Below are 26,984 nucleotides of genomic sequence, written 5' to 3' on the forward strand. Positions count from 1 at the left end.
TATTTTTTTTCAAAAAATCCGAACCATTAAATTCAAATAACCCGAAAATCGAACCCATAAATATACTATTCACAATTTTATTTAATCTAAACATGATCAAATTTCAGTACATTCAGCTAATGTTGATATTTCATCTCTTCTATCTTTTGAGCTTTTAATTTTTTAAAATTAACTATAGCTAGAAAAGCAAATTTAAGAGTATTTGAATTTAAATATGAACCGACCAATTTAAACTACATTTTTTTTTTTTTTTTTTGTAAGAGTGATGGTCTGAAATAAAAAATCTAACAAAAATGAATTTATTAGAAATAAATCTAATATTAGTATAAACATATTAATAAATTTATTAAAGAAAAAAAAAACAGTGAGAAACCAGTCCCCTCTCTCTCTCTAACGCACAGAGTAGACTAAGAACTTGCTTCCGCATCAACAAAATCTGGTTCAAGATTTCACACCCATTTGCTTCAATTCAACTGGTTTCAAGATATCGGTCTAGTTCGATTTCCCCAGTTACTCATTTCCTATGCTTCAACGATTCTGTGCTTCTCTCTCTAGCTCTGCGAAGACTGCGATCAATCATACCGGTGGTGGTGTTGTACCCTAATCGGACTGTTCAGATTCGATTTGGATTCCGATCGCATTTCACCCAAATTTTCAGTAGCTTCCGTATGTAAATTATTGAATTTGATGTACATTCAATTCTTTTTCGTGTTTATATATTTGATGAAATGACAAATTTGTCTTGAATTCATGTCGTCTTTTCAATTTTTCATGTCTGTTTTGAGCAATTGATAAAACTGGGGATGACCCTTGTTTCAGGAAGTCAAGAAGGACTAACTCTTACTGTTCTCTATAGACTTTGATTTCCATGGAAGAGTATGTATATCTGAGGCTCACATTTTCATTTCAATCTCGATACCTAATGATTCTCCTATTGTTTAACTAATTTCTTATGAATTTAGGGAAGATGGGGTTGAGCTTCTACAACGATACAGACGGGACAGGCGTATACTGCTTGATTTTATACTTTCTGGAAGCTTAATCAAGAAAGTAGTAATGCCTCCTGGTGCAGTTTCATTGGACGATGTGGATCTGAATGAAGTGAGTGTGGACTATGTGCTCAGTTGTGCAAAGAAAGGTAATTTCTTGAGATAGTTGCAAATATTGACACGTGTCTTTAGTTTTTTGTGATTCTGCGCAAATCCTTATGCTCAATACGTACTGTTGTTGATATAGGTGGAATGCTTGAACTCTCTGAAGCTATTAGAGACTACCATGATAACAGTATGTTCCCGAATATGGTATGTTTACATTTGATTTGCTTACCTTTCATGTTCCGCAACTTATCACTATCTTTAGAAGTTACAAACTTCCTTATTGCTTGCTTAATTCATCTTGCATGTTATACTAGTTGTGTAGTCTTAATTTGAGTGCGTTTTGAAGACATTCATCTATTTTCCTTTGCATGCTCCGAAATGTGATCTCATAAGTCTATAAAATTTCATTTGAATCTAAGCACAATATTATTTCTTGTCATGTAGGCCATCTTTTTTTCATCTTTGCATTTTTTCAGAACAATTCAGGTGCTATGGATGAGTTTTTTTTGGTGACCAGACCTGAATTATCAGGCTCACCACCCAAACGGCCACCCCCAACTGTTCCATCATTTACACCAGTACCCATTATAACTTCTCTCTCAAAATCAGTTTCTTTTAACTCCAATGATGTGGGAGATCTTGAAGAGTCCCCTGATCTCACACACACCCAAGAATTTATACCGAAGAAGGAACGGGAATTAACAGTGGATGATATAGATGATTTTGAGGATGAGGATGATTTGGAGGAAGTTCAAAGCCGTAGAGCATCTAGACGCGTTTCATCTGACGCTTTTGATCTCGTGTTGGGATTGCCCCCATTTGCAACTGGTATTGAATTTTCTTATGATATTAATATATGCGATTTAGTATGAGATTGGTAATAAATATCTTAAATTATTTGCATTACCAATCATACCCATACACATTGACATTTTATTTCTGATGTGGATAACATGCCTGTGGATAATGTGTCTATTTCGTTTCTTGTCTATATAAAATTTGTTGCTTAATGTTATTTATGCTCATAGATGGGAAGAAATATATGCTAGTTGTTTTGTGGACACATTTTTCCTTTTATTAGAATACTCATATTTGGTAACTATAGAGAATATTCTCAATAATTAGATAGATACTGATCTTTAAAATGATATCCTAACTATTAGAAATGATATATAGTTAATTTTAAATAGCAAAGAGGTATAGATCAACTCAATTGCCTAATTATTAGAATGTATACAAGGCTTAGAGTTATCTAGGAAACTCATGTAAACTTGTACTATCCATGGAATAATATCAACTCAATTGTTATTCCAAATTTTGTATTGTCATATACTTATTTTTTCTTATATTGTTTTATAGTTTAACATAACAAAACCACTTTATATCGACACAATTCACCACCTCCTCTTACTCTTACCAAACAACCCTTAGTTCTTGTGTAGGTAATCAAAACTTGCTCAGTTTTTTTCTTTGTTTTTTTAATAAGTTGCAAGCTTCTTCCTGGTTCCTTACTAATGTCCCAACTTTAGAGATGCTACTATGCCCCTGTGAGAATGTCCTGCATTTCCAACTATATAATTTTTGTGTAGCTTATACCCCAATTAAATATGAATCTCCTTACCTATAGCACTGACATAGACATCTAATACTATCTTCCCATTCTAATGTTTACAATCCCTTGTATTGCAACTTGCATGCATGCACGAGTGACAATGACATTTTCTGATATTTCTAAAAAACAACTTAACAAACATATCAGATCAAATGGTGCTTGTAGCAAAGTCACAAATATACACAAGAGGACTTCTAATGTTTTCATCCTATCCAAGTAGTAAGAGTATTTAGACAGACATATATAATTTTAAGTACTTAGAACTAACAGTTAGTGCGATGAATAAAAAAAAACTGGCATATCAAAAGTATTGTGATAACATAACATAGTTTCCAAAAATATAATGTATATCTGTTTCCTTTTTCCTTTTCCTTTTCCTTTATGAATTGTATCAAAATGTCAGTATCATGTTGATGAATGGGTTTTGCCGATTTGAACTTGGTTCCTTGTTCTCCAGGTATTACTGATGATGACCTCCGCGAAACTGCCTATGAAATTCTCTTGTCTGCTGCTGGGGCTGCAGGGTAGAGTACCTTATCCACTGACTTATGTTTTGTGTTCCCATTATGTCAACTTAAAAATGAGTAATTCTGTTTTCTGATTTTCCCTCCCCAGTCCCCCCTTTTTGTAATGCTTGAACGCTCCTTGCGTTCCATTTTTTTAATGAAAAGTTGTCCTCTTTCAGGAAAAACAAACTTAAAAAGGAGTCAACTGCTCCCTAATATCACATGTCAACTGAATTTCTCTCTATGTTAGAAATTTATTCTACTACTTTCTCAAAATGAACGGAGTCATACAATTGTTTCTTTTGTTTCTTCCCCAATTTGAATAAGTGATTAACTTTTTGAATGAAAGGCTTATAACGTCCCCACAAAATTTATCCCAGAGACAAATAAAAGAGAAATTAAAGGAAAAGCAGACAGTGGCCAGCTGACCTTTTGGAATGAAAACATTTATAAAAGAAATACTCTCCAACCAAATACTGTGGTTTTCTAGTACTCTTATAGTTAAGGCGTGACAGATAGCTAGGGGTTCTAGTTTAAGTGTACTATTTTGTTTCTTGAAAACCAGTGTAGGCTTACTTTCTTATTGATATTATTTCTACACTTCTACATCCAAGTAAACTCTGATTATCGTGTATATAAATTATTAATCTGCAAGAAGTTTTGGTGAGTTGAGCAGCTTGCATTCATAAGTAGTTTATTTTATTATATTCTGCAGCTTTTGAACCTTTGTTTCTGACAGAGTTATCTATATTGTTCAGGGGTCTCATCATACCAGTGAAAGAGAAAAAGAAAGAAAGACGGTCTAGATTTATAAAGAAGCTTGGACTGAGTAAAAGTGATCAAGTGAGCCAATCACATCCCGGTACTGGATTAGTTCGTTTATTGGAGACAATTCGTGTTCACATGGAGGTATACAACTATTTTGCCTTTGTATTTAATTGGTTTTGAGAGGGCCAAGTTTATTTCATATAGCTCTTCCATGTATAACAAATAGGGAGTAATAAAAAATTGTAATACCATAATGTTATTTCTAAGCTATAATCTGAATGTGAATTTTGTTGTTATCATTTATTTTGGAAAGGTACAATATCCAATGTTAATAAAATCACCAAATAACACTTACAAGGAGCAAAAATACATTGCAAAAGGCAACTGCATGCAAAATGACCTATACACTGGACATGCAAAACTGGAGTAACAAAATAGCTAGAAACAAAGAACCCGAAATGTGTGCAAAATCACTTTCAAGTTACTTTGAAATACACGAAGTCCCAACCTAAAATGTAGCAAGAATTAAGCCACCATCCAAATTTCATTCTGTACAAAGTTCTTTCAAGGTAATTGTATGTGAATTTACCCCAACTTTTACTTTTAATCTTATTGTAGAGGATCAAATTAGTCAATATTTGATTTTCTTCCCTTTTAATGATTCCAAAAGTTTTGTTGTTTATACCTCATACACCATTAAAAATGAATACCTAAGGATACTTGAGAATAAATTATCTCCTAATGCTTCATGTCCCATCCACTCGTAATACCATTCCATGTACTAGGAACCCTTGGCACCTTAGGCACTTCTTCATATCTCTCTAGATAACCGTTGAGAACCTACAATAAGATATAAGATGCTCAAGGACTAGTGTTTGGGGATATTGTTAGAGTTTCATACAATCTCCCCCCGTAACATCCATACAATCTTGTATACTAGCTATCATTTCATATTTTCTCTATATTTTTACATTCTGTTTGCTTGATGTTGTCTAGCTACAGTCCCCAACTTTTAGATGTTACGTACTTAAAGCTAATAGTAATACGAAGTGGCTAGATTCTAGATGATGAGGCACGATCCCTAAAAGCTCCTTTCTTATTATGCTAAAAAATGTATTTCTCTGCTACCTGCGATTTTGGGCGCTTCCTTGTTGGTACCTGATTAATAATCTTCTATTGTTGATCTGGATGTATAAATCAAATATATCGAACAAAAGTATTAAAGTTTAAAGAACAAATCTGGTGTGCTGTTTGTTGCTGATGCTTTTGTATGGGTTTGTAATTATTTGATCATGCATAGGAGACTGTTAGGGATACAGTTAGTGACATATTTGTAAATGGAATTTTTTTAATTAAGAAGTGAGGCATATAAATAGATGTATTGAGACTTGTATGATAGGCTGGAATTTAATGAAAACTCAGTTCTCTCTCATGTCCCTTCTCCTCCTTGCATCCCGCTCTCTCTCCTTAGACCCTATAGTGTGCTTTTGTACATAACAACATGCTAAACATATTTAAGACAGTGAGCTGTAGTATACTGATTTATGAGCTGGATATGTTTCTAGCTTCATTTTTTTTTCATTTGTTATGCTGGTGTAACCCCATCAAATCACCTCAACAACCACATAACCACCACACTCTTATACCAGATGAAAGTACACCCATTCCTTTAACTAAAATTGCAGTTTCATGGTGATCCAACCACATCTACAAGTTTATTAAAAACAACATTTTAAAATAGGCTGTCTTTTTCAAAAATAAAAAAGGCTCTTTGTCTAAATGAGATTTTAAAGCCATGAAAGATGAATTCTTTAGACTTTTCTGTAGTTATTTTGTAAGTCTCATATGTCTAGATGGGCATTTTGTTCTGAAAAGAAAAATGATTAGGACTCTTCTATAACATCTCTAAAAGCAGCATATGTGGTGGATACAGTATGCTTGACACATTGATAAAGAAACAAGATTTGTTTATAAAGTAGTATAATATAATTCTTGATGGGAACTCTTCACATTTCTCATTTTCCTTTTCCCTGGTTGCTGCTCAGACCAGCTTTTCCCTTCAATTCATGTGGGCTTTTGTTTGTGTCTTGGAAAACTGAAATGTACATCTCCATACCTATACTTCTATATATTGGTTGCTTTTCCAGTGAAAACTCGTGCTTTTAATACACCATCAACTTGATTGAACTATATTTCCCATGCTTTACAGGCATACTTGGTGTTTGTGAATCTATTCAATAGTACAATTTATCAGAGTTTTTGAGGTCAATGTACCATAATATTAGTTAATGTATCTTAGTTTCTATGATCTGGATGAAGATGGCCATATGGTGGTATTCGACGAGTTCATTTCAGGGTGTTCATAATGCCTGATTGATATGCTTTGTTCCACTCCAGATTTCAGAAGGAATGGACATTAGGACAAGGCAAGGACTGCTTAATGCAATGGCTGGGAAAATAGGCAAAAGAATGGACACTCTTTTAGTTCCTCTGGAATTACTATGCTGCATTTCACGAAATGAATTTCCTGACAAGAAAGCCTACATACGGTGGCAAAAGAGACAAGTAACTTTTCCTCCTCATTTGTTCTATCTGTTGTCTTGATATTCTATCTTTTTATTTCTCATCTTTTCCTTAGTCACTGATCTTGTTTAACTTTATGTTGAATGGTTTCCATGTGTGCTTAGTTTAGCATGAGTAATATTAATATGCCAACGCAGTTTAAACCTGAGCCTTTTTTTTATGTTAGTGCCATAACAATTGTATGATCTTGTGTCAGTTCAGTTAAACATGCTGGAGGAGGGGCTTATAAACCATCCAGCTGTGGGGTTTGGTGAATCTGGACGTAAGGCAGGTGAATTGAGGAATCTGCTTGCAAAAATAGAGGAATCGGAGGTACTTTCAGTTCAAGGATAGTTTTACTTTTTTAGATAATAGTTGACAAGCATTAAGCTGATTCTGCCCCTTTTTTGGGTTCAAAGTACTAAGTTATACCTCTCTCTACTTAAGGAATAAGGTTCATGGGTGTATGTTGTTTCTCCTTAATTTATGGATTATTCTATATGTTTCTTCTCCAGATGTTATGCAATGTTAGTCTTTTTGCACCAGCTAAAGGTGGTAGAGGATGTTCATGGGTTCATAGAATGATGCCCTCTTTATACTCCATTTTGTTTTTGTGTGTTTGTTTTTCCTTTTCCTCTCCCTGATATGGATGTAGATTTGGTTTGTTATAATTTCTTGCATGGAAAAAATGGTAGCATAGAAGGGCAATTGAGCAGTAATAGCTCATCCAACAACTTAGAAAGGAAAGGCAAATTGTACAAGAATAAGGAGATGATATCTAGATGATAAAAGAACCTAGTAGGAAAAAGACTAGTGGCACATCCGGAGGATGAACTTGACAGGAAAATGAAGGAGTTAGTGAAACCATACGAGGGTTCTTTATTTGTGCTTTCTTTGACAGTATCTTTGAAGGAGTTAGTGAAAGAATATGATATGCTGAGTGAGTGAAGAATTTGAATGTGACCAAGTTATAAGTCTTGGAAATTTCATCCCAATTCTCTCTTCTCATCAAGACTATCAAACCTTAACCCTAGTTCTTGAGATCATATCACAATACTTTTATCCTCTAGTTTCCAGAAACTCCATTTTCTTTCAAGTGAAAGGAGAACAACATTATGGTTCCTTTCTTGGTAAATTTAATTAAAACTATCTATTATCTGCTGAGTAATTATTATCATGATATACTAGATATCTAGCATACCTTTACTTGGGTATTTATCATTTACTGGGACACTTTGTGCTTTCATTTAGTCCCCTTTTCTGAATGTCTTTACATTTTCTTTTTCCATCAGTCCCTTCCATCATCTACAGGGGAAGTCCAGCGCACAGAATGTTTGAGATCACTAAAAGAGACTGCTATTCCACTTGCAGAGAGGCCAGCTCGTGGTGACTTAACTGGTGAAGTATGCCATTGGGCTGATGGGTATCACTTGAATGTCAGACTGTATGAGAAATTACTGTTAAGTGTGTTTGATGTCCTTGATGAGGGTACATTGACAGAGGTTAGTGACTGTAGTATTCCCAGCATGGTCATTCATTTTCATGCATATGTGCTTTCTACATTCTTGTTCTTCATAGTCTTAGCCGACGATAAAATAGTTAACAGAAGATGAACTCCTCATCTGCATTGCGTATCAATGATACCGTGAGCTAAATAAAATACCTCTTAAAGGTCTTCTCTTGTGTAGGAAGTGGAAGAAATTCTGGAGCTATTGAAATCAACTTGGCGCATTTTGGGAATAACAGAGACCATCCACTATGCCTGCTATGCATGGGTGTTATTTCATCAGGTGATTACACTCGAGTAGCTGAAGCAGTCTTTGTCACACTGGAGCCATTTCTTGGTTATATACATCTCTAGCATGGTGATCGAAAACATGAGTTAATGCAGTATATACAAAGTCTACGTTTGAAGTGCATGACTTAATTTTCCTTTATTGTGGGTTATGTATGATGTAGATCCTTGTCCCTAAGAAATTTCTTATTGATGGAAATTCCATGTGATCAACTTATCTTAGAAAGATGTAGGTATGGATTTCAACTGTTGTGCCAAAACTATAGGAGTGAGTTTAAAATAGAAAAGGATACAATCAACTTGAAGGCTTGCCTAGTTTAGTTCATCTCTACTTTACTTCAATCAGTTTTTATCATTAGTTTTATTCCCTTGTTTAACAAACTGTTTCTATTTGTAACTGCTACCAATCTGTCACATTTTAAGATTTTATTCTTAGATTTAATATGCATCCTGTTCTACCCCTTCTCCTTAATTTTGTTTCCTTTTCATATGTTTATGACTTAGAAGTTAACTTGTAAATCAATTGCTCGAATTCTATTATTTTCTCATGTATAAATTCTGAATATTTCCAGGCTTTTTTGTTTGAAATGTATGGAGGGCATATAACAGTTTATCTATAAGCTATTTCAAGTTATAGCCAGCCATACATAAATGGAAGATCAAATTTTCAAAGGAATAAAAGTGTAGAAAGATTTAAGTTCTATTTTGTGTTGAAGGCATTTAGAACGTCATAAAAGTTTATGTTGTACCCTAGGAGCAATTTGATCAATCTCATTTTCCATACTGGGAACGGATCTTTCTCCTAAAAGTTTATATTATCTCTTTATGCGAGATTGGTGCTAATTTGATTTATAATTTTTTTTTCTCTTCTTAGTTCATTGGTTCACATTTAATTAAATACACTTTTGCTTAAATTTCTTGATAATACTCAATTGCTCCTTGTATTTTCTCCTATTTTTATACGAGCAGTTTGTTATCACAAGAGAGCGAGGGATGTTGCGGCATGCCATTGAGCAGCTGAAGAAGATTCCATTGAAGGAGCAAAGGGGACCACAAGAGAGGTTACACTTAAAGAGTTTGCTTTCTAAACTTGAAAAGGATGGGGGAGTTGGAGAGTCTACTTTCTTACAATCATTCCTCTCACCTATTCAAAAATGGGCTGATAAGAGATTATCTGACTATCATCTCCATTTCAACGAGGTTACATTTTATTCTTTACACCAATTTTTCTTTTAATTAATTGTTTGTGAATACTATGCTTCAGTATATATTTTTGCATCACTTTTTATCCAATTTATGTCCTCTGAGTTATGTGGTTTAATATCTTTTATATTTTGAAAGAGGATCAACATTTTATTAGAAACGAAAGTGATTACGAGGAGCGTTCATAATTTTTTTACAAGAGAGGGGCAAGAAAAGACAGACAAACATGAGAAAACAATATACATGGGTTAGATTCCTATCAAATGAAAGAAGTCCCATCCCGTGCAAATTCCCTGTTTCCTGATGGAGGCAAACATGTGGAGGAAGAATATATGCTCTCTTTCGCAGTGGTTTCCCTTGAAACGTCCTTCTTATTCCTCTCCTACTACATGATAAGCAAGGCACATTTCCAATTGGGATTGATGGTCTTCTCTGAGCACCAATCAATCCATTGATCCCAGAAGTTGGCAACAGATCAAGGAATTGCCCTGATGGAAGTTGAGAATACTTTGGAGAAGAACTAAATGTCAAGTGACAAATGGATCAGAATGTGGTTGTTCGACTCCTCCTTACATTTGCCAAGGCAACATCCTAGCCAGATTGAAACTTTTCCTTTTCCAGATTTATGGACTTCCCCGTTTATGAACTCCCACGCAAAGGATTTCTTCGAGGGAGTCTTGGAATTCCACACTTCTTTCAAGGGGTACCTTGAGGGAGTACCCTTTAAGGATGAGTGATAGATAAAACTTGTCCGAAAGATGGGGGATACCTTGAGAAAGAAATAATCCTGAATCTTAGGGTTGATCGTTTTTTTTTGAAAAATGTAAACTTTTCATTAAAAAGAAAACGCAAGATGCGTTAAAGAATTACTGATGGAAGGGAGAAGAGAAACAAAAACAAAAGAACAGAAGGAGTAAAAGAAGGCTAAATGCATTAAGATAAAAAAAAATTCAACACGTACAAAATCCCCTTTTTCGAATAGAAGCAAACACATGGAGCATAAAGCCTTTGATTCTTTCAGCTTCAAAACTTTTCTTTTGGAATGTTCTATTCCTTTCTTTCCAAATTGTCCACCACATGATGAGGGGTATAGACTTTCAATCGTCACTAATGTTATTGCTTGCTCCCCACCTTCCAAAACAATACTTACTCTCAGATCAGAATTCCAGAAAATACATGCATTTTTGCTGAAAATATATACTTCATTTCTATTCATTATTGTTACTATAATCTATGAAAAAGGATGTTATTGTATATCCATGTTCAGCACCTTCAGTTTGATCTTACTTCTATGAGTTAAATTCTTCTTATTGTTGCAATAACAATTAATTATTTGCAGGCCTTATTATTAATGGAAGATATAGTGGCTGTGGCAATGCTTTCTAGGAGGCTTCTTCTGGAAGAAGAACATGAAATGGTATGCCGACATTTAGGTTTCCAGATGTATCCTGAGAAATTATCGCAACACCACATTTTTTTGTGTATCCCAAACATCTTTATTCTGATGACAATATAAATCTAATTGCCTACAGTATTAGACTGAAGATCATCCTTAATCTATTTCTCTGCAGGCGATGGAATCCTCATCTGTCACAGATAGAGATCAGATAGAATCATACATCTCATTGTCGATCAAGTGTGCATTTGCTAGGGTGAGTCATATTCCTAGTCCTCTATTTTCCTTCCTCATGCAGGTTAATTTTATGAAATCCTATTTTATATCAGGATTTTACATATATCGGACATAGTGTAATATATTTATCTTTCTATCAGGATCTTGAGGAATGTAGCTAAAAGAGTTGTTATTTTCATATGCAGACTTTGCTGGAAGTCGAGACACTTGCTGATGCAACAAATGAACATCCCTTGGCATTGCTTGCAGAACATGCAAAAAAACTTTTGAAGAAAGATGCTACCATGTTCATACATATCTTATCCAAGAGGCATCCACAGGCCATTGTTGTTTCGGCTTCTCTTCTCCATAAACTTTATGGTTATAAGTTGGTAAGCTTTGTCTTGTTGGTTTGCTTTGATACGTTGCTTTACCTGATTTCTGATAAGGCTCACTGGATTTTGAACATGAATCTTCATTGACCCTCATTGTTTCAGAAACCTTTCACTGAAGGCATTGAACATCTAACTGAGGATGCTGTGGCTGTATTGCCATTGGCTGATAGCTTTGAGCAATATGTAATGGAGGTTATTAAGTCTGGCTGTGAAGAACAAGTTGGAGAGATCTACATTAAAAAATTAAACCCATATAAGGTAGGGGGACTATTTCATATCTTGGGATCATATATTTATCTTATAATTTCTTACAGACAGTGTAAAGGCTGGAGAGAAAGAAAAGAGCTAGAAAGAAAACCCAGTATTTGTTTTACATTACAAATTTAAGTCATATTTTGGCACTTGTATTTCTGCAGTATGATATCCATCCCAACCAATTCTGCATATCCCTGAAAAACTATGAAACCTGCTAGTAGCAAAAAATCTATAAGCTTTTCCCTGTGACAAGGTACACGAACTTCGGCATCTGCCTGTTAAACTAATAAAACTCCAAAGTTCTACACTGTTTGGTTCCCTTTGATTGTGCAATTGTTTGATTATGAATATTGAAGTGGAATATTCTCAATTGAACTAAGATCAAGAAAACTGAGATAATTCCTTTGAATTGCATCTTGATCTCCACGCTTTGTTGGTTCATCTCCATCATAAACTCCAGTTGCTCCAATGAGACATTTCTGAACCAAAACACATATCTGCAAAATAATTCGTTGTCATTTTTCCTAAATTCAAGAGGCCACAACCCTAACTTGATCAAGAAAGTGACCCAAAGTAGTAAATGGGAACTCAAAGCATCTCTCAATTCTGTGAGAGACACAATGTCTACTAAACACCTTTGTTCTTCGAATACTGAACACATATCAATCCTTGCATGGACACCATCACCTCAAAGTACTTCAAATCTTTTCTCCACTTCATTTGAGTCATTAAAAACCTCCATCAAATCTTGAATGTTGTGCTTCCAATTTTCTCCCAACTTTCATGATAATCTCTTACTAAACTCTCAATCAATAAATCACAACATTTATCTTCATCAGCAATTTTTTGCATCTCAATTCTCTTGCATCTCAGTTCTCCTTTTACTTCTTCTTTTTTCATGTTTCTCTCATAGTCAACAATACATTCAAGTTTCTTAACTACAGTGTCCATCTTAGTTTTTTTCTCCTTTTGTTTCTTGATATTCTTACACATTTTGTTACGACCGAATGCACAAACAAGTGGAAATCAAAATAAATTCACAATTCTATATCAAGCATGAAAGTAACTAGGAACAAGAACACATGATGCCAATATTTATAGTGGTTTGGATCCAACATATCCTACGTCCACTTTTCCATTGTTTAAACTATAAATTTCCAATAATCATAGGTGTTACAAGAATGTGCTCCCAAGAGATGCCTATTCCACACAAACAACAAGGAAACTATCTACACAGGGGACTTGTCCAAGAACATCTCACAGCCGAGACTTCTCTAAGTCTAAATGGCCCTAACATAGTATAACTCTCCAAGAGTCCAATGACCCCTATCCCAAGAGAGTAATGTGAATGTAAGCCTATCCCATCTATTTATGCACCCAATAGAAAGTTTATACATTTACATCCAAGAACCCTAAAGACATCTACGGTAACTTATGACCATCAAAGTACCTTCAATAGCCTTGGTATTTCTTGACCTTCCCTCGTTCAATTGTGTCTCCAGAGCTATTGTGAAGCATATCCAACACATTTTGACAGCATCTTCTTGGCTTTCAAATATTGAACCTTCTAAGAAAGAAACAATTTCCTCAAAATGAAACCAGTTTACCTTGTTTTGAAGTTATTTAAGAACATTGGCAAACTCAGTAGCATCTTCAATGATCTTGGCCTCATTTTGATTTGCTTGCTCTTGGATTTCTTTATTCCATTCAAAGAGGAACTCTTCCTCTTCAATTTCTTTCTTCTTCTAAAGCAACATCAGGATCACTAGCAACAAAGTCTTCAAACCAGGCAGCATACTTAACTTTACATGATGATTCCTGGAAAACCACCAAATTCAACCCAGATTCTTCCCTCGGCTCTTCATGTTCACTTGGAGAATCATATACACCCTTATTCCCATTTGAATGTGAATTTACCTCTTGCTTTATGTTAGTACTTTAGTTGCAAGATTGAGTATTTTCTCCTCTTGGTCTGTAATTTCATAATTGAACTTTATTTCTATAATTTTAGTTAAATCTAAAAGACATGTGTATTGATGGCACCTTCAAGTCTGAGATGCTTGTTCTCCAGTTCATTTATCATAAAATGTAAACAATTATTTTTAATCAATAACAAAGCTACAAAGCCTTTATTTTACTTGAATGTATCCTTGCTGCTTAATCATTCAAGTATATTTTGTTTTCAAACATATAATAGCCGGCTTATTTACGAGGTTACATAGATGCAATGTATACACAGAGGGATGTTATGTGTTTATTCTTGGTTATCTGGACACTCCAGCACTGAACTTCTTCCCCTGGATGTTGTTGAATTCATTTGAGTAGGTTTCACATGTCATTAATTTCATAAATACCTCCCTCCATCCTTTTAGGTGGAAACTGTATCTGGAACATTGGTTTTGCGCTGGGTGAATTCTCAGCTCGGAAGAATAATGAACTGGGCTGAGCGAGCTATCCTTCAAGAGGTGATTTACTAGTTCTGGATATTGTTTTTGACTATGTCCTCATATTTTGGAATTTGCTTCCTTTTATAGTGTTCATTAGTAGTATTTTTCTTTCCTATGCATCTCTCTTATGACGTTCTTTTCCCTAATAGTAAAGGGAAATAAATTAGGAAGAAAACTTTATGTCCAAATGTAACTTTTCATTTACTAGTGGAAAACTTGTGTTCTATGTATTTATAAACATCTCAATTTACATTCTTGTTGACACCTACCTCATCTTCACTAGTGTATGTAAATCTTGAAAATGCTGACAGGTATGTTGTTACTCACAATCACAAGCAGTTTTAAGATTTAGTGTGCTTATACACACTACCTACATGGAAAGATTACAACATGAATTAAATGCTATCAACAGGAAAAGTATTATTAAAAGCAGTTTGACTGTGAATAATTAATTTCACGAAGCACTTCTTCGAGACTTATAGATATAATCTTTGTAATAGTTTTGTAGACCATGTTGCTAGAAGAGATAGGTGTCAACTGTCAAGTCCTTGATAGTCTCCTGTCTATTCACCTTAGAAAGCAAAGAACATTGTAATCCATCGTTTAAGTATCTTTCCCATTTTGAAAAATTCCTTGACACCCTTGATGAGACCCTCACTCACAACCTCCCATTCTTCCGGAAAAAGGGTGAGCTCCATCAGGATTTTGTCCGAATAGACACTATTATTACCTTCATAGATTTTAATGCAATAGATGGGGCTTTTATACGACTTCAGTTTCTTCTTACATTTCACATTTTTATTCTGTTTTGGACTGGAATTGAGTTTCTTTTTGTATTCATGTTTCCTTTCAATTGGGTAAATTGCTTCACAAATTTATACTCTACGATGTTATTTACTGACTGTTAACTTGTTTGATTATTTTTTCTTGATACTATTGCTGAAATTGCTCCATCTTTCTTAAATCTATGTGTGCAATGGCTAGATTTTTTCTTCTTATAGCCTTAATGTTAATGGTATTATGGGATTTCCTTTTACAAATCATTCATTGGTTCATAATTAATTTTCATCGGTAAATTGCTCGTACAGCACTGGGAGCCAGTATCACTTCAGCAGCGGCACGGAAGTTCTATTGTTGAAGTTTATAGGATTGTGGAAGAGGTACAACCTTATTATAAATATTCATAATTGCTATATTTTCTATGTTTTAGGCTCTCTCTCCCCAATTGAACTTGGTTATAGAAGGCACAATGTCTAACGAAATGCAAGATTTATAAAAAGTAACTTTAAACACAAAATTTCTAACATTTTGATCAAAGTCCTTTCCTTAGACAAAAAAAATGCTGCTACCTAAATAGTTGTAATTTTTTCTGTTAGGATCTGAATAGTTATAATGCCAAATTAAGACATTGGTGATCAATTGAACTGTTCCAACATATGTAAGCTTGTAAGTGTGCTCATAGAATTCAATTAGCCACCAATGTAAATTTTGGTATTGAGAATTATTGGTGTCAACATTTCTTGCAGCCTAAGAAAGTCATGAAAGACTTGGATCAAAATTTTATAATAAAAGACTTTACCCTATTCATACAAAACCCAAATCAGGTGGTAAAGTATTTTTAAGGGTGTTTTCTAATTTAACAAGAAAATTGAAAATAAGATGTTCATCATATTATAATGATGTGGCTTACATATGGCAAAGGGTTTAATGAAAATAATCGTTCATACAGCCGTCAAAATATTAGATTCTCAAAACTTCAAGGGTATAAATCAGGGTTTTGATGTTTGGGGGCATACATCTGCTGGGACCTAGATGTGTTTTTATCATTTTAGGGGGAAACATTTTTTCATTCACTTCCATTGTCAGCAATGAGTCATGAACTCTGAAGTTGTGTTGGCTCTTCCTTTGTGGCAGTTATACTAATGCTGCATTTGTTATCTCCAACACATTTCCATCTTTTTTTAGAATACTCTGAAATTGCATTATAATATCAATGATAGGAACCATACTAATACATGGTAATATTTGTTTGTTGCTGCAGACAGTTGATCAATTCTTTGATCTTAAAGTTCCAATGAGGATGACAGAGTTAAATAGTCTATTCCGTGGCATTGACAACGCTTTTCAGATGTATGCAAGCCGTATTGTTGACAATTTAGGTATATTATCATGTAATTGACATGAATTCTATTGCCCCAGAAGAACTGGAATACTCACTATGATAATGTTTACTTTAGTGTGAACCTAAGAAACATCCTTGCCTTCTCTGCTTTTCTCAATTTTTATAGAGGTTGTTTATTTTGGATAATATTAAGTGATTTGGTGATCTTGAGGTAATTATATAATATTAAAATAAACTAGAAAAAAGTCAAGTATCTGGATAAGAGATGATTTTAGATAGTCAATTATCATGTCAAATTATTCGTAAAAGTGATTTTGGAAAATGAAAAATTATAACTGTGATCAGGTCAGACAATAACTTAGTAATGTGCTATCCAGCTATTTTAGATTATACCATGTTAAACAATGAAATCTTGTTTCCAATTTTTCTTTTTCTGCATGCACCTTTTAATCTTAGTGGAATGTGAGGGATTCTACTAATTTTTTGGAAGCCAGTTAAAATAATATAATTTCCCAATAACACTTCAAACAATGCACCCAGCATCAAAAGAGGTGCATCACAAAACGATACTTACTACTCAAAAGCCAAAAAACGCACCAACCATAATAGGCCAAATTAAGGTACTAAAAGATACTTTCAAACTTCCAACTCAAACTGAAGTGTGCGCCCCATCCGTAATCATTGTAATCAATATATTCTCAAACTCCGTCCAACCAATCACCACGACAACAAACCACAATCCCGGGCCAACCAAAGACATCAACCTTAAAATACTGAAAAGACATCATCCTTGCTTTGCTTGAGAAGAACAACTTCACACCCAATCCCTACTCCTTACATAAGAGTTAGTGTTAGTAATTGTTTATAGACTCTTAGAAATACAACACAACCTCGATTATTTTCCACACTTGCCATCATCTCTTGTATTGTTTCAAAACACTTTATTGTTTCTCGTATGCTACACTTTGTATATCAGGCAACAAACACACACTTTACAAATTTGGTTCCCCTTCTCAGTTATATGAATAATTCAATCTTTTAGATTATTCCAACGTGATGGGGTTCGCTTAATCATCACACCTTGTACTTTATCCCAATTTGCTTTAGAGATGCAACAAAAAAAATGTGAATGATTTCACATCTTCTTAAAGGACACAAAGGATGTTGTTATTCATGACATCCTCAGATTATCTCTTGTCATCAACGGTGATGCGTGGTCTGCCAAACAATAACTTTGTGTAGAAACCGTGAAGAATCTGAATGAAGGTCCTACTTATGTGAAGAAACTTTCTACCCACATGAGAACTCAATAACTCGTTCCACTTTTCCATAATAATGTCACTAATTTTTGTCAGTAAAAAGTTATCCCCAATCCTCATTAGTAAGATTGAATACTCTCTTGAAGAGAAAATCAAGTAGAATCCCTCCCCCCCTCCTTTTCTGAGAATGCTAGTTGGCTTTCTCTTCAAGAATAATACCATAGAGTTTGATGATATGCTGAAGAGAATTCATCTCTCATTTAGTTCGGTTTTCTAGTTACAAATATGAATTTCTTCTTAGATTGACCAAGGAAACAAGTACACTAATGTTAAAACTTTATATCTAACCAGTTATATGGTTGTATGAATAGTGTTGGTTGAACATTCCAGAATTCTAATTGCACTTAATAAATAAATAAGATATTGACCTCTTGTTGAAGTTTATGACCTTTATTTTATAACTGGATTGTGTTATGTAAGTTTTGTTTATCCATGAAAAATCAATATTTTATTGAACTGCTTGTGTTAACAGGTAAGGCTGAGTGTCTAGGACCATGACTTTTGACCCCTAATATTAATAGAAGTTATTCTATAAGATGGAGCATAAGGAGTATCCTTAATCTTTTATTTTAATATGTGTGAACATGATATATGTGCATATTGTTACCTCAAAGCATGTTTTAAACAATGTCCTGATACAATGCATTTTTTGCCAAATTTTGATATATGTGTGGTGATACAGCTACTAAGGATGATCTTATACCACCTGCACCAATCCTTACACGATACAAGAGAGAAACTGGAATCAAGGCTTTTGTAAAGAAGGAGATACTTGATCCCAGGACGCCTGAAGTGAGAATGTCCTCTGATATCAGTGTTCTGACAACACCAACTCTATGCATTCAGTTAAACACACTTCATGTAAGCTTGATCCTTTCAACCTTCAATTCTTATTATTTTAAAAAACCATTGCTAGGATTTTCTTTGTTTGCAACGTGGATCAGGAAAAACAATATGTGGGAATCCTGATACAGTACTAACTAGAATAAGAGCAAAACCTAGCTCGATCAACCAATTAATTCCTTGATTATGCCGTGGAATTTATTGTAGAATAACTAGAGTATAGGATGTAGAAGAATAAGACCGGCAATAGTAGATGATCCTACAATTGCAGATGAGATGGGATTGGGTTAAAATTGTAGAGGGGATGATAAATTGAATTGTAAGAGATGAGATGGAGAGGTGAGATAGTGAAAGAACCTGTTAAGATTTAAGTGATTCTCAATTGTGGCATAACTGATTCGCCTTCTGTTTTTCCTTATATATCCTCCCAACTGCCTTATTGTTTTTCCCACCAATACTTGCTGGCCCAACTGAATTATCCGCTATCTTATTCTAGGGTTAGTAGCCATAACCCTAGTTATTCTCTTCTAGCAGTACCCTCTTCTTCACTTCGTTTGACCGCAAATGATATCGGTCGAAGGTTCAACGGGAACTCTTTAGCTTCCAGTGGCGCTCCTCAAACCATATGAATCTCCTGAATCACTTCTTTAGACTATTAGATGGTTCTTCAAACCACAAAAACAGTCCAATAAATATCCCAGTGTAGTCCATAAGAAACAACTATGAAACTCCGCATCAGGTAGTTCTTTGAACCTTAATTAGTACTTGCATCTCATGTTTTATGCCATAATTATTTTGCTAGCAAGATCCACCATTTTAATAGTTCATCGAACGACAAAAACTGACCGTCATTTGAATTTGGTGCTAAGTATGCTTGATAAATGGGATCAAATGCCAAGATTCTATCTTCAAAGCCCCCAAAATCTTCAAATATCCTTGCAAATTCGGCTCCTCCTGGGACAACCCGATAATGATCATCCTTGTCAACGTAGATTGCCTTCACATTCTCTGGGTCATTGTGTACACTAAGGAGACCTGCAAATGAATAACTGTAGAACTTGAATTATCATAGATTTCTTCATTGAGACTGAGATTGTCGTGTTTTGTCTCATGAGTCCATGGAGTCTCCACTTCTTCGTAACAAAAGTCGTCGACAAGAGGCTCGTCTTCCACTTTAGAACAACCGTCGTCAAAAGAGGTTTTGTCTTTGTTTGGAGCCGAATGTGTCAATGGGAAAGGTGCCGCTTGTTCCACATCTTCAACAATGTTGTTGTTCATCAACTTCCAATAAGTCATCGGATTTCAATGTCCAAGTTTGATAACTGACCTTACATTCCTTCCCTGTTATTTCGCTTCGACCTTCGGTTTCTGCCTTTTTATTTTATCAACGATTCACCATGATTCTGGCTTCACTTTCTTTTGTTTATGTCGTGGATCATCCATTGCACATGATCCTAACTCGCATCGCAATAGTTGTTTCAGCTCTCACGTCACTTCTTTGCTTAGAATTTTCATTACCACGTGTTCCTTGAGCCATCGTAGTGTCTTGTCCCTCCGGTGAGTTGTCGCAAGATGCACCTCGTCTTCTTCGAACGCGTCGTGAATCCGAAAAAAAACCTTTCTACTTCGTAAATCCAATAGTCGACATCTTCGTCGTATTTGCCAACAAACCTGGAAAAATTCATTTTTAAATCAACTTCAGGACGGTAGAAATGTTTTCATTTTCAAATTCACAGTACTAACTAAAATAGAGCAAAACCTAGCTCGATCAACCAATTAATACCTTGATTAGGCCGTGAAATGTATCGTAGTAGAACTAAAGTATTGGGATGGGGACGAATAAGAGCAACATTAGTAGATGATCCTACAAGTGCAGATAAGATGGGGTTAGAACTGTAGAGGTGAGGATAGAGATAATTTGGAGAGGTGAGATAGAGAGAGAACCTGTTAAGATTCAAGTAATTCTTAATTATGGCATAACTGACCTACCTTCTGTTTTTCCTTATATATCTTCCAATTGCCTTATTATTTTTCCTGCCAATGGTTACACTGGCCCACTAGTTACTTGTTGGAGATTCAGTAGTTCTGTTACACAACTTCTCATTTACTATAGAGTTAGTAACCCTAACCCTAGCTATTCTCTTATAATAAATCCTAATCTAGAGTTTGAGATCCAAAGAGAAAGAGATGAGAATTAACGAACCCAATCACTTTGATTATTGTAGAAGTAGCTCCAAGCCTTCAACATATATTTAGAAGGACACAATTGGTTGTATATCTCTAGTTATATTTTTTATAGGTAGATACTAGACTACCTATTTAGCAGGTAGTTGTTATGTAGCCTAGTCCATAGTAGCTTATTATCAGAATGTAATATGTACTTTAAAATTAACATTTATGATGCTTTTTTAATATTCTCTCAACTTACGCTTGGCATCAAAACCTATATCAATTTGAAACCATTTTTTGTGTGGAACTCATTCATTTTGGGGTAATAATTTAGACTATGATCACTCCATAAACCTTCTTTGTATTTCATCAATATGATCATGTGTCATGGAGATGCTTATCACCATTATAAAATGTTCCCATCATCTTTAGCTTTGGGGAGAATCCTGTTCCTGAAGTGGTTGCTACTCAACTGATGTCTTCATAGCATAATTAATATGTTATTATTTGGGAATATAAGTGTTCCTCAGATATGTTGTGAGGTGTGCTATGATTTGTTTCTGACATGAATCTTCTTGTTACTGATAGTATGCCATTAGTCAACTGAATAAGTTGGAAGACAGCATTTGGGAACGGTGGACAAGGAAAAATCCAGATGATAAGCCAGCTAGTATGTTCCTTGACTATTTTCCATTCACTCTCATACTAGTTTTAACTCATTTCAGTCAAAAGCAAATTACATGAATAAATTTGTCATGATTTGAAATCAATCTCCATGTTAGATGATGTTTTTTTTTTCATATGTTTGACCTAGGGCTGCAATGTAGAAAGTGTGTGATTACAAACCTTGCCATATGATGATATGATGCATTTGCCTGTACTCACAGTTTATGTATCTTGGGTTTTCCAACTTCTAAAGCTCTATTGTTACTGTGGTATACTCCTTTCATTTTTAGTTTATGTGAGTTCTTTACTTTTATGTTTTAATTTTCCCTTGAATTGAATTATAAAATGAGTAATAATAATGTGGATACAATAATTATTTTCCATGGATAAAATTGTTATTTTATATTAATAAAGTGCTTATATGACCTATAGAACATGCATAAATTGAAATATGGCAATCTTCGAAAGGATTATTATAAATTGACATGGAGATATACATGCTCAACGGCTAGCTTTCTTTGGACTTACAATAACTTCTAATTTCTTTCATCACCTCTTTTGCAGGGAGGTCTTTGGTGGAGAACTCAAGAAGCTCCCTTCATAAAGACACATTTGATGGTAGCAGAAAAGATATTAACGCTGCCATTGATAGGATATGCGAGTTTACAGGTCAGAAATTTCTTTCACTGCATCATTCATTAATCATGCACAGTTCCCATAATTATTTATTCCTCTAATGTTTCTGTACAGGCACTAAGATTGTCTTTTGGGATCTGAGAGAACAATTTATTGACAGCCTTTACAGGCCCAATGTTTCACAATTTAGGATGGAAGCTCTTATAGAGCCATTAGATATGGTATTGTTCTCTTCACTTACAAGTAGTGCTCTGTAAATTCTGGTTAATATCCATTTTTAAACATTTTATGTTTCTGGATCCGGATCCAGACCTAGATGAGATATCATCTATAATTTTTGAAGTGTTACTAAGTACCGTTTCACAACATGATCTCATATAAATCCACATCCAAATGAGATCTAACGGAAAAAGTGTTTTCAAATGGGGCCACTTCCATGCTCAAGTTGGAGTATCTAATTTTCTTTACAACATGCTAATATTTATTTCTTCATAATCATGATTAGATAAGATATTGTAGAGAGTAGTATGTGAATTTGTAGAGCGGCACTTTGAAGAATATCAAATACTGGAATCACTTTTGTTTGATGATAATGGATTTACTTTTCAAACTTCTGTTGAATTATTCTGAGACTAGGATTTGTTGCTATTGGTACAGGCATTGAGTCAACTATGTGATATTATTATGGACCCACTCAGGGATCGTGTTGTAACTGCTCTTCTTCAAGCATCACTGGTGAGTTCAGAACTTTATCCATCAGAAGTGGTATTTCTTGTTAGAGCAAAACTTATCTAAGGAAATTTCAAATTTAACATTTTATCAGGACGGTTTACTTAGAGTCATACTGGATGGAGGCTCATCGCGGGTTTTTGCTCCAGCTGATGCAAGGCTCATGGAAGAAGATCTTGAAGTACTTAAGGTTTAAATGTCACTTATCTCACTAGTCTTCTAGTTAATATAGTGTTATTTGGTCATCCCACTAGCATAGTGGCAAAATGCTTAAGTGGTTAAATGTTTATTTGAAATATGTTCATTTGATAATTATTAGTTAAAATCACTTAATTTTTTAGATTCAACTTATATTTAAGTTAAAAATCAGGCTTATTAATGCGGTAAACTATGGATGAATTAACTCGGTAAATGGAAAGAATGTCAAAAAGACAACATTAACTCTTAAAATTAATCAAATCACATCATTATAAGGGTAAAATAGTATTTAATGATTTCCAGACATTAGTTCTACATTTTATCAAATTAACCTTGGATATCATTTACTTAAAACTTGGATATTTTTATTTGGTTTATTCAGCTATTCATTAAATCTTAACAAATTTTGCACATAAAATTCAGTATTCAAATACTCAATTTTCAATTTTATCAAATGCATCCTACCTTGAACTTTGATGTTCATTCTCATATCTAGAGTAAAGTAGGGGGTTATGGCCGTGAGTTGCTTTTTTCCTCTTTTTTGTTTGTTTTGAAAAAAAGCAAGGTTTATTCCTTGGAGGAAGCTAGTCCGAACCTTATAACTATGGCCTCCCACTTCCAACAAAGCATAAATTCTTAGTGGAAATTGAACCTAAGACTTTTTTGGTATATGATTGTGGGTTATTGTGCTAATCTTTCTTGGGAATTAGTTAAGATACGCTCAAGCTGGCTTGGTCACACTGATCATGAAAGAAAAAAAAATCTAATTTGGTTTAGGGTAGCGCATAGTAATGGGTAGTAGGATGGAAAATTGTAGTGTTGTTTCAAGTGGATTTGAGAGTGAAGACCAGGAGTTCAACTTTGAAATTCCCAAATAATGATACTACTTAGATGATGACTTTGACTGCTAGATTTGCAACTTGAATATTAAACATGTAAAGGAGACATCTAATATTGTAGTTATTAAAAATTATTGTGAATTTGTGCTTCTTATTTTCTTAGTTAAATGCTTAAGAGAAGCTCTTCAAATAAGGTGGTTTGTAATTTAAATGATTTTGGGTTGCCTCACAGGAGTTCTTCATTTCTGGGGGTGATGGTCTTCCCCGTGGAGTGGTTGAAAATCAGGTGGCACGTGTTAGACAAGTAATCAATCTGCACGGCCTCCAGGTTAGTATGGAAATAAATAAGTATAGGGATGATAATACTATATTTTCTTGCATTTAAATATAAAAATCAAGGAATAAGGTTATTGACTATAATAATGTTGTTCAGCATATGATAAAGGAATTCCCACACTTTTTATGTGTTGTAGATGCAATTATCATCAATATCTTATATTCCAACCAATATATTTCTGGTCACATAAACTTTACTCACTTCTTAGCCTAACCTTCGCACAATAGAACATGCATTAAAAGCATGGATCATGGAATAATCTTGTAAAATTAGAACATCCATCATTCAAAACTTCATAATGACATAATGCACTTTTTGATATGTCAAATGGCCATGATATTTGCAAAAATACTTTTACCCATGATAGCATTAACATAAATTCTTTTTTTTTAAAACCACAATGTGTTCCTTAAAATGAAAAAATGGAGTCTAGTGGCAATTACAACAAAGCACCCAACATGAAAGGAGATTCAACGAAAATAAACTAAAGGGTAGTACAAATCATATATTGCCCATTAAGAGGTGATGGTCATGCTCGTTTCTCACTGAAAGAAGCGCCTTGATTGAAGTGTGGAAGGTTAGAATGTTGTGCTAGTCTACTCCAGAGAAAATCACTCATGGTCTAGAAAAAGTAGAAAAATCTATAAACTGTCCTAATCAAAAGTAGAATGCCGATTACTCTAAGATATAGTGTTTAACCTTTCAAACATAAACAATCGCCAATTCTAGGACATTGAAATGGTCTAGCTTGCTACCAATCAAAAGTCAAACCAGGAAAACAGGAACATGGAACGTGAACATGAAATCATCTACTCGTATGGGTAATAGCATTGTTCAAATCCACACTTTTTACAGTGAAAGCCAATTCTTTAGCATATATTCATTGTATCTCAACTATCTAGTGAATGCCAATTTAGTCATTTTTTTAAGTTAAAGTGTATTAATATGGTTGTCATAAATCGATTTCTAATAATACAAACAATGTATTCTAGAATGTATATCTAATATGCTATCAACTTCTTTCCTTTTTTTTTTATTTAATTAAATTTAAATTCCTTATATTTGCAGACAAGGGAACTGATTGATGATCTAAAATCTGGAAGCAGTTTAGAAATGCATGGTGGTAAAAGCAGATTGGGTGCAGATGTCAAGACCTTATTGAGAATACTGTGTCATAGAAATGATTCAGAAGCTTCTCAGTTTCTAAAGAAACAATATAAGATTCCAAAATCCATTGCCTAGTGCAATAAAGAGCTAAGAAGACTATAAGAACACATTGAAGAGTGACTAATTTCCAGTTGTTGATGCTGAAAGTACTGTTGCTTTTCCACTGTTGTTGAGACTTGATTGGATTTTTCGAACACTCGCATTTCGATGGGTATATCTGTATTTTTTTCTTTGTTCATTTTGTAATGTAACATATATGTATTATGTTTTGGAGATCTGATTTCAATTCTTTTATTCTACAAATTGATATCTTCCCTTTTAAATATTAATTCGTGTGCATGCAAATATCTTTGACCTAAATCATCTATTGTTTATAAACATATTTTCTAATTTACCAAAGCCAGAACATACTCTTCCAGAAGCGGAAACCTTGCCTTATTTGATTCATACTCATCCAAAGTCTGTATTTTCGCTCTTCAGATAAAACAAACAAAGAAAAAATGGTCAAGGCTGTTAAAATCTCGAGTTAACTCTTAAAATCTTACGATTTTACGATTTCACATTAGGTTAACGAGTCTGATTTTAAGTAAACTCTTAAATAGGTAAACTCTTACGATTTTAAATTTACGATAATAAGATTTTACGAGTTTACGAGTTTATAAATAATTTCGATTTTACTATTCTATACGATTTTACTTTAAAAAATCAAATTTATATTTAAAAAATAAAAAATAAAGTTATTGGTTATTTAAATTAATTAATTAATATAATTAATTTTGTAATTATAATTTTTTATAGTGTTATTTATTTATTATTATTATTTATTTAATTTTATATGAAAGTATATAATTTTTTAAAATTGGTTAAGTATAAAATATTTAATTATATATAAAAATAATAATAATATATAACTATTATTTTTTCAAATTAAACTCTTACGATTTCACGTAAACTCTAGATTTTACGAGTTTACAACCGGCTAACGATTCTACGTAAACTCTCGATTTTGACAGCCTTGGTTTTGGTATACAAACCATAAGTCCTAAAAAGTTTATCTTTTATTGCTCAACAAGTCTTATATAAGATGTGGTCTTGTTTATGTTAGTTAATTAATTTTTTTTTATATATATTCAAATATTGTAAGTATACTTAAACTTTAGTATTTGGATTTTAATTGTCAATTTTATCAAACACCTTAAACTTATTAAGTGTTTTCACTTAAAATCTCGAGTTAACTCATAAAATTTTACGATTTTACGGTTTTACATTAAGTTAACGAGTCTAATTTTAAGTAAAATCTTAAATATGTAAACTCTTACGATTTTAAATTTACGATAATAAGATATTACGATTTTATAAATAATTTTGATTTTACGATTCTAAACTATTTTACTTTTAAAAAACAAATTTATATTTAAAAATTAAAAAATAAAGTTATTATTTATTTAAATTAATTAATATAATTAATTTTATAAGAATTTTTTTTATAGTGTTATTTACTCATTATTAATATTTAATTAATTTTATATTAAAATATATAATTTCTTAAAATTAGATAGGTATAAAATACTTATATATATATATATATATATATATATATATATATATATATATAACTATATATAATATATATAACTATCATTTTTTTCAAATTAAACTCTTACGATTTCCTGTAAACTCTAGATTTTACGAGTTTATAAATGACTA

The 26,984-nt window shown here is 33.5% G+C and overlaps 1 protein-coding gene across 1 annotated transcript; it reads left to right on the forward strand.

The window, feature by feature from the left end:
• The first annotated feature begins 367 nt into the window (after positions 1–367).
• On the forward strand, positions 368–25,631 carry LOC124919729 (protein unc-13 homolog). Its single transcript, XM_047460052.1, has 27 exons — positions 368–666; positions 820–876; positions 963–1,138; positions 1,237–1,301; positions 1,574–1,925; positions 3,167–3,233; positions 3,974–4,124; positions 6,381–6,548; positions 6,768–6,878; positions 7,838–8,047; positions 8,234–8,335; positions 9,310–9,540; positions 10,883–10,960; positions 11,115–11,195; positions 11,362–11,547; positions 11,653–11,808; positions 14,178–14,270; positions 15,341–15,412; positions 16,294–16,411; positions 18,376–18,554; positions 21,294–21,375; positions 21,936–22,040; positions 22,122–22,228; positions 22,665–22,742; positions 22,831–22,926; positions 24,006–24,101; positions 25,179–25,631. Exons 2-27 carry the CDS (start codon positions 869–871, stop codon positions 25,350–25,352), a joined length of 3,342 nt encoding a protein of 1,113 aa, XP_047316008.1. The 5' UTR covers positions 368–666; positions 820–868; the 3' UTR covers positions 25,353–25,631.
• The last annotated feature ends 1,353 nt before the right edge of the window (positions 25,632–26,984 follow it).

This window comes from Impatiens glandulifera, chromosome 1 (genome assembly GCF_907164915.1).
Source record: "Impatiens glandulifera chromosome 1, dImpGla2.1, whole genome shotgun sequence".
Classification (NCBI taxonomy): Eukaryota; Viridiplantae; Streptophyta; class Magnoliopsida; order Ericales; family Balsaminaceae; genus Impatiens; species Impatiens glandulifera.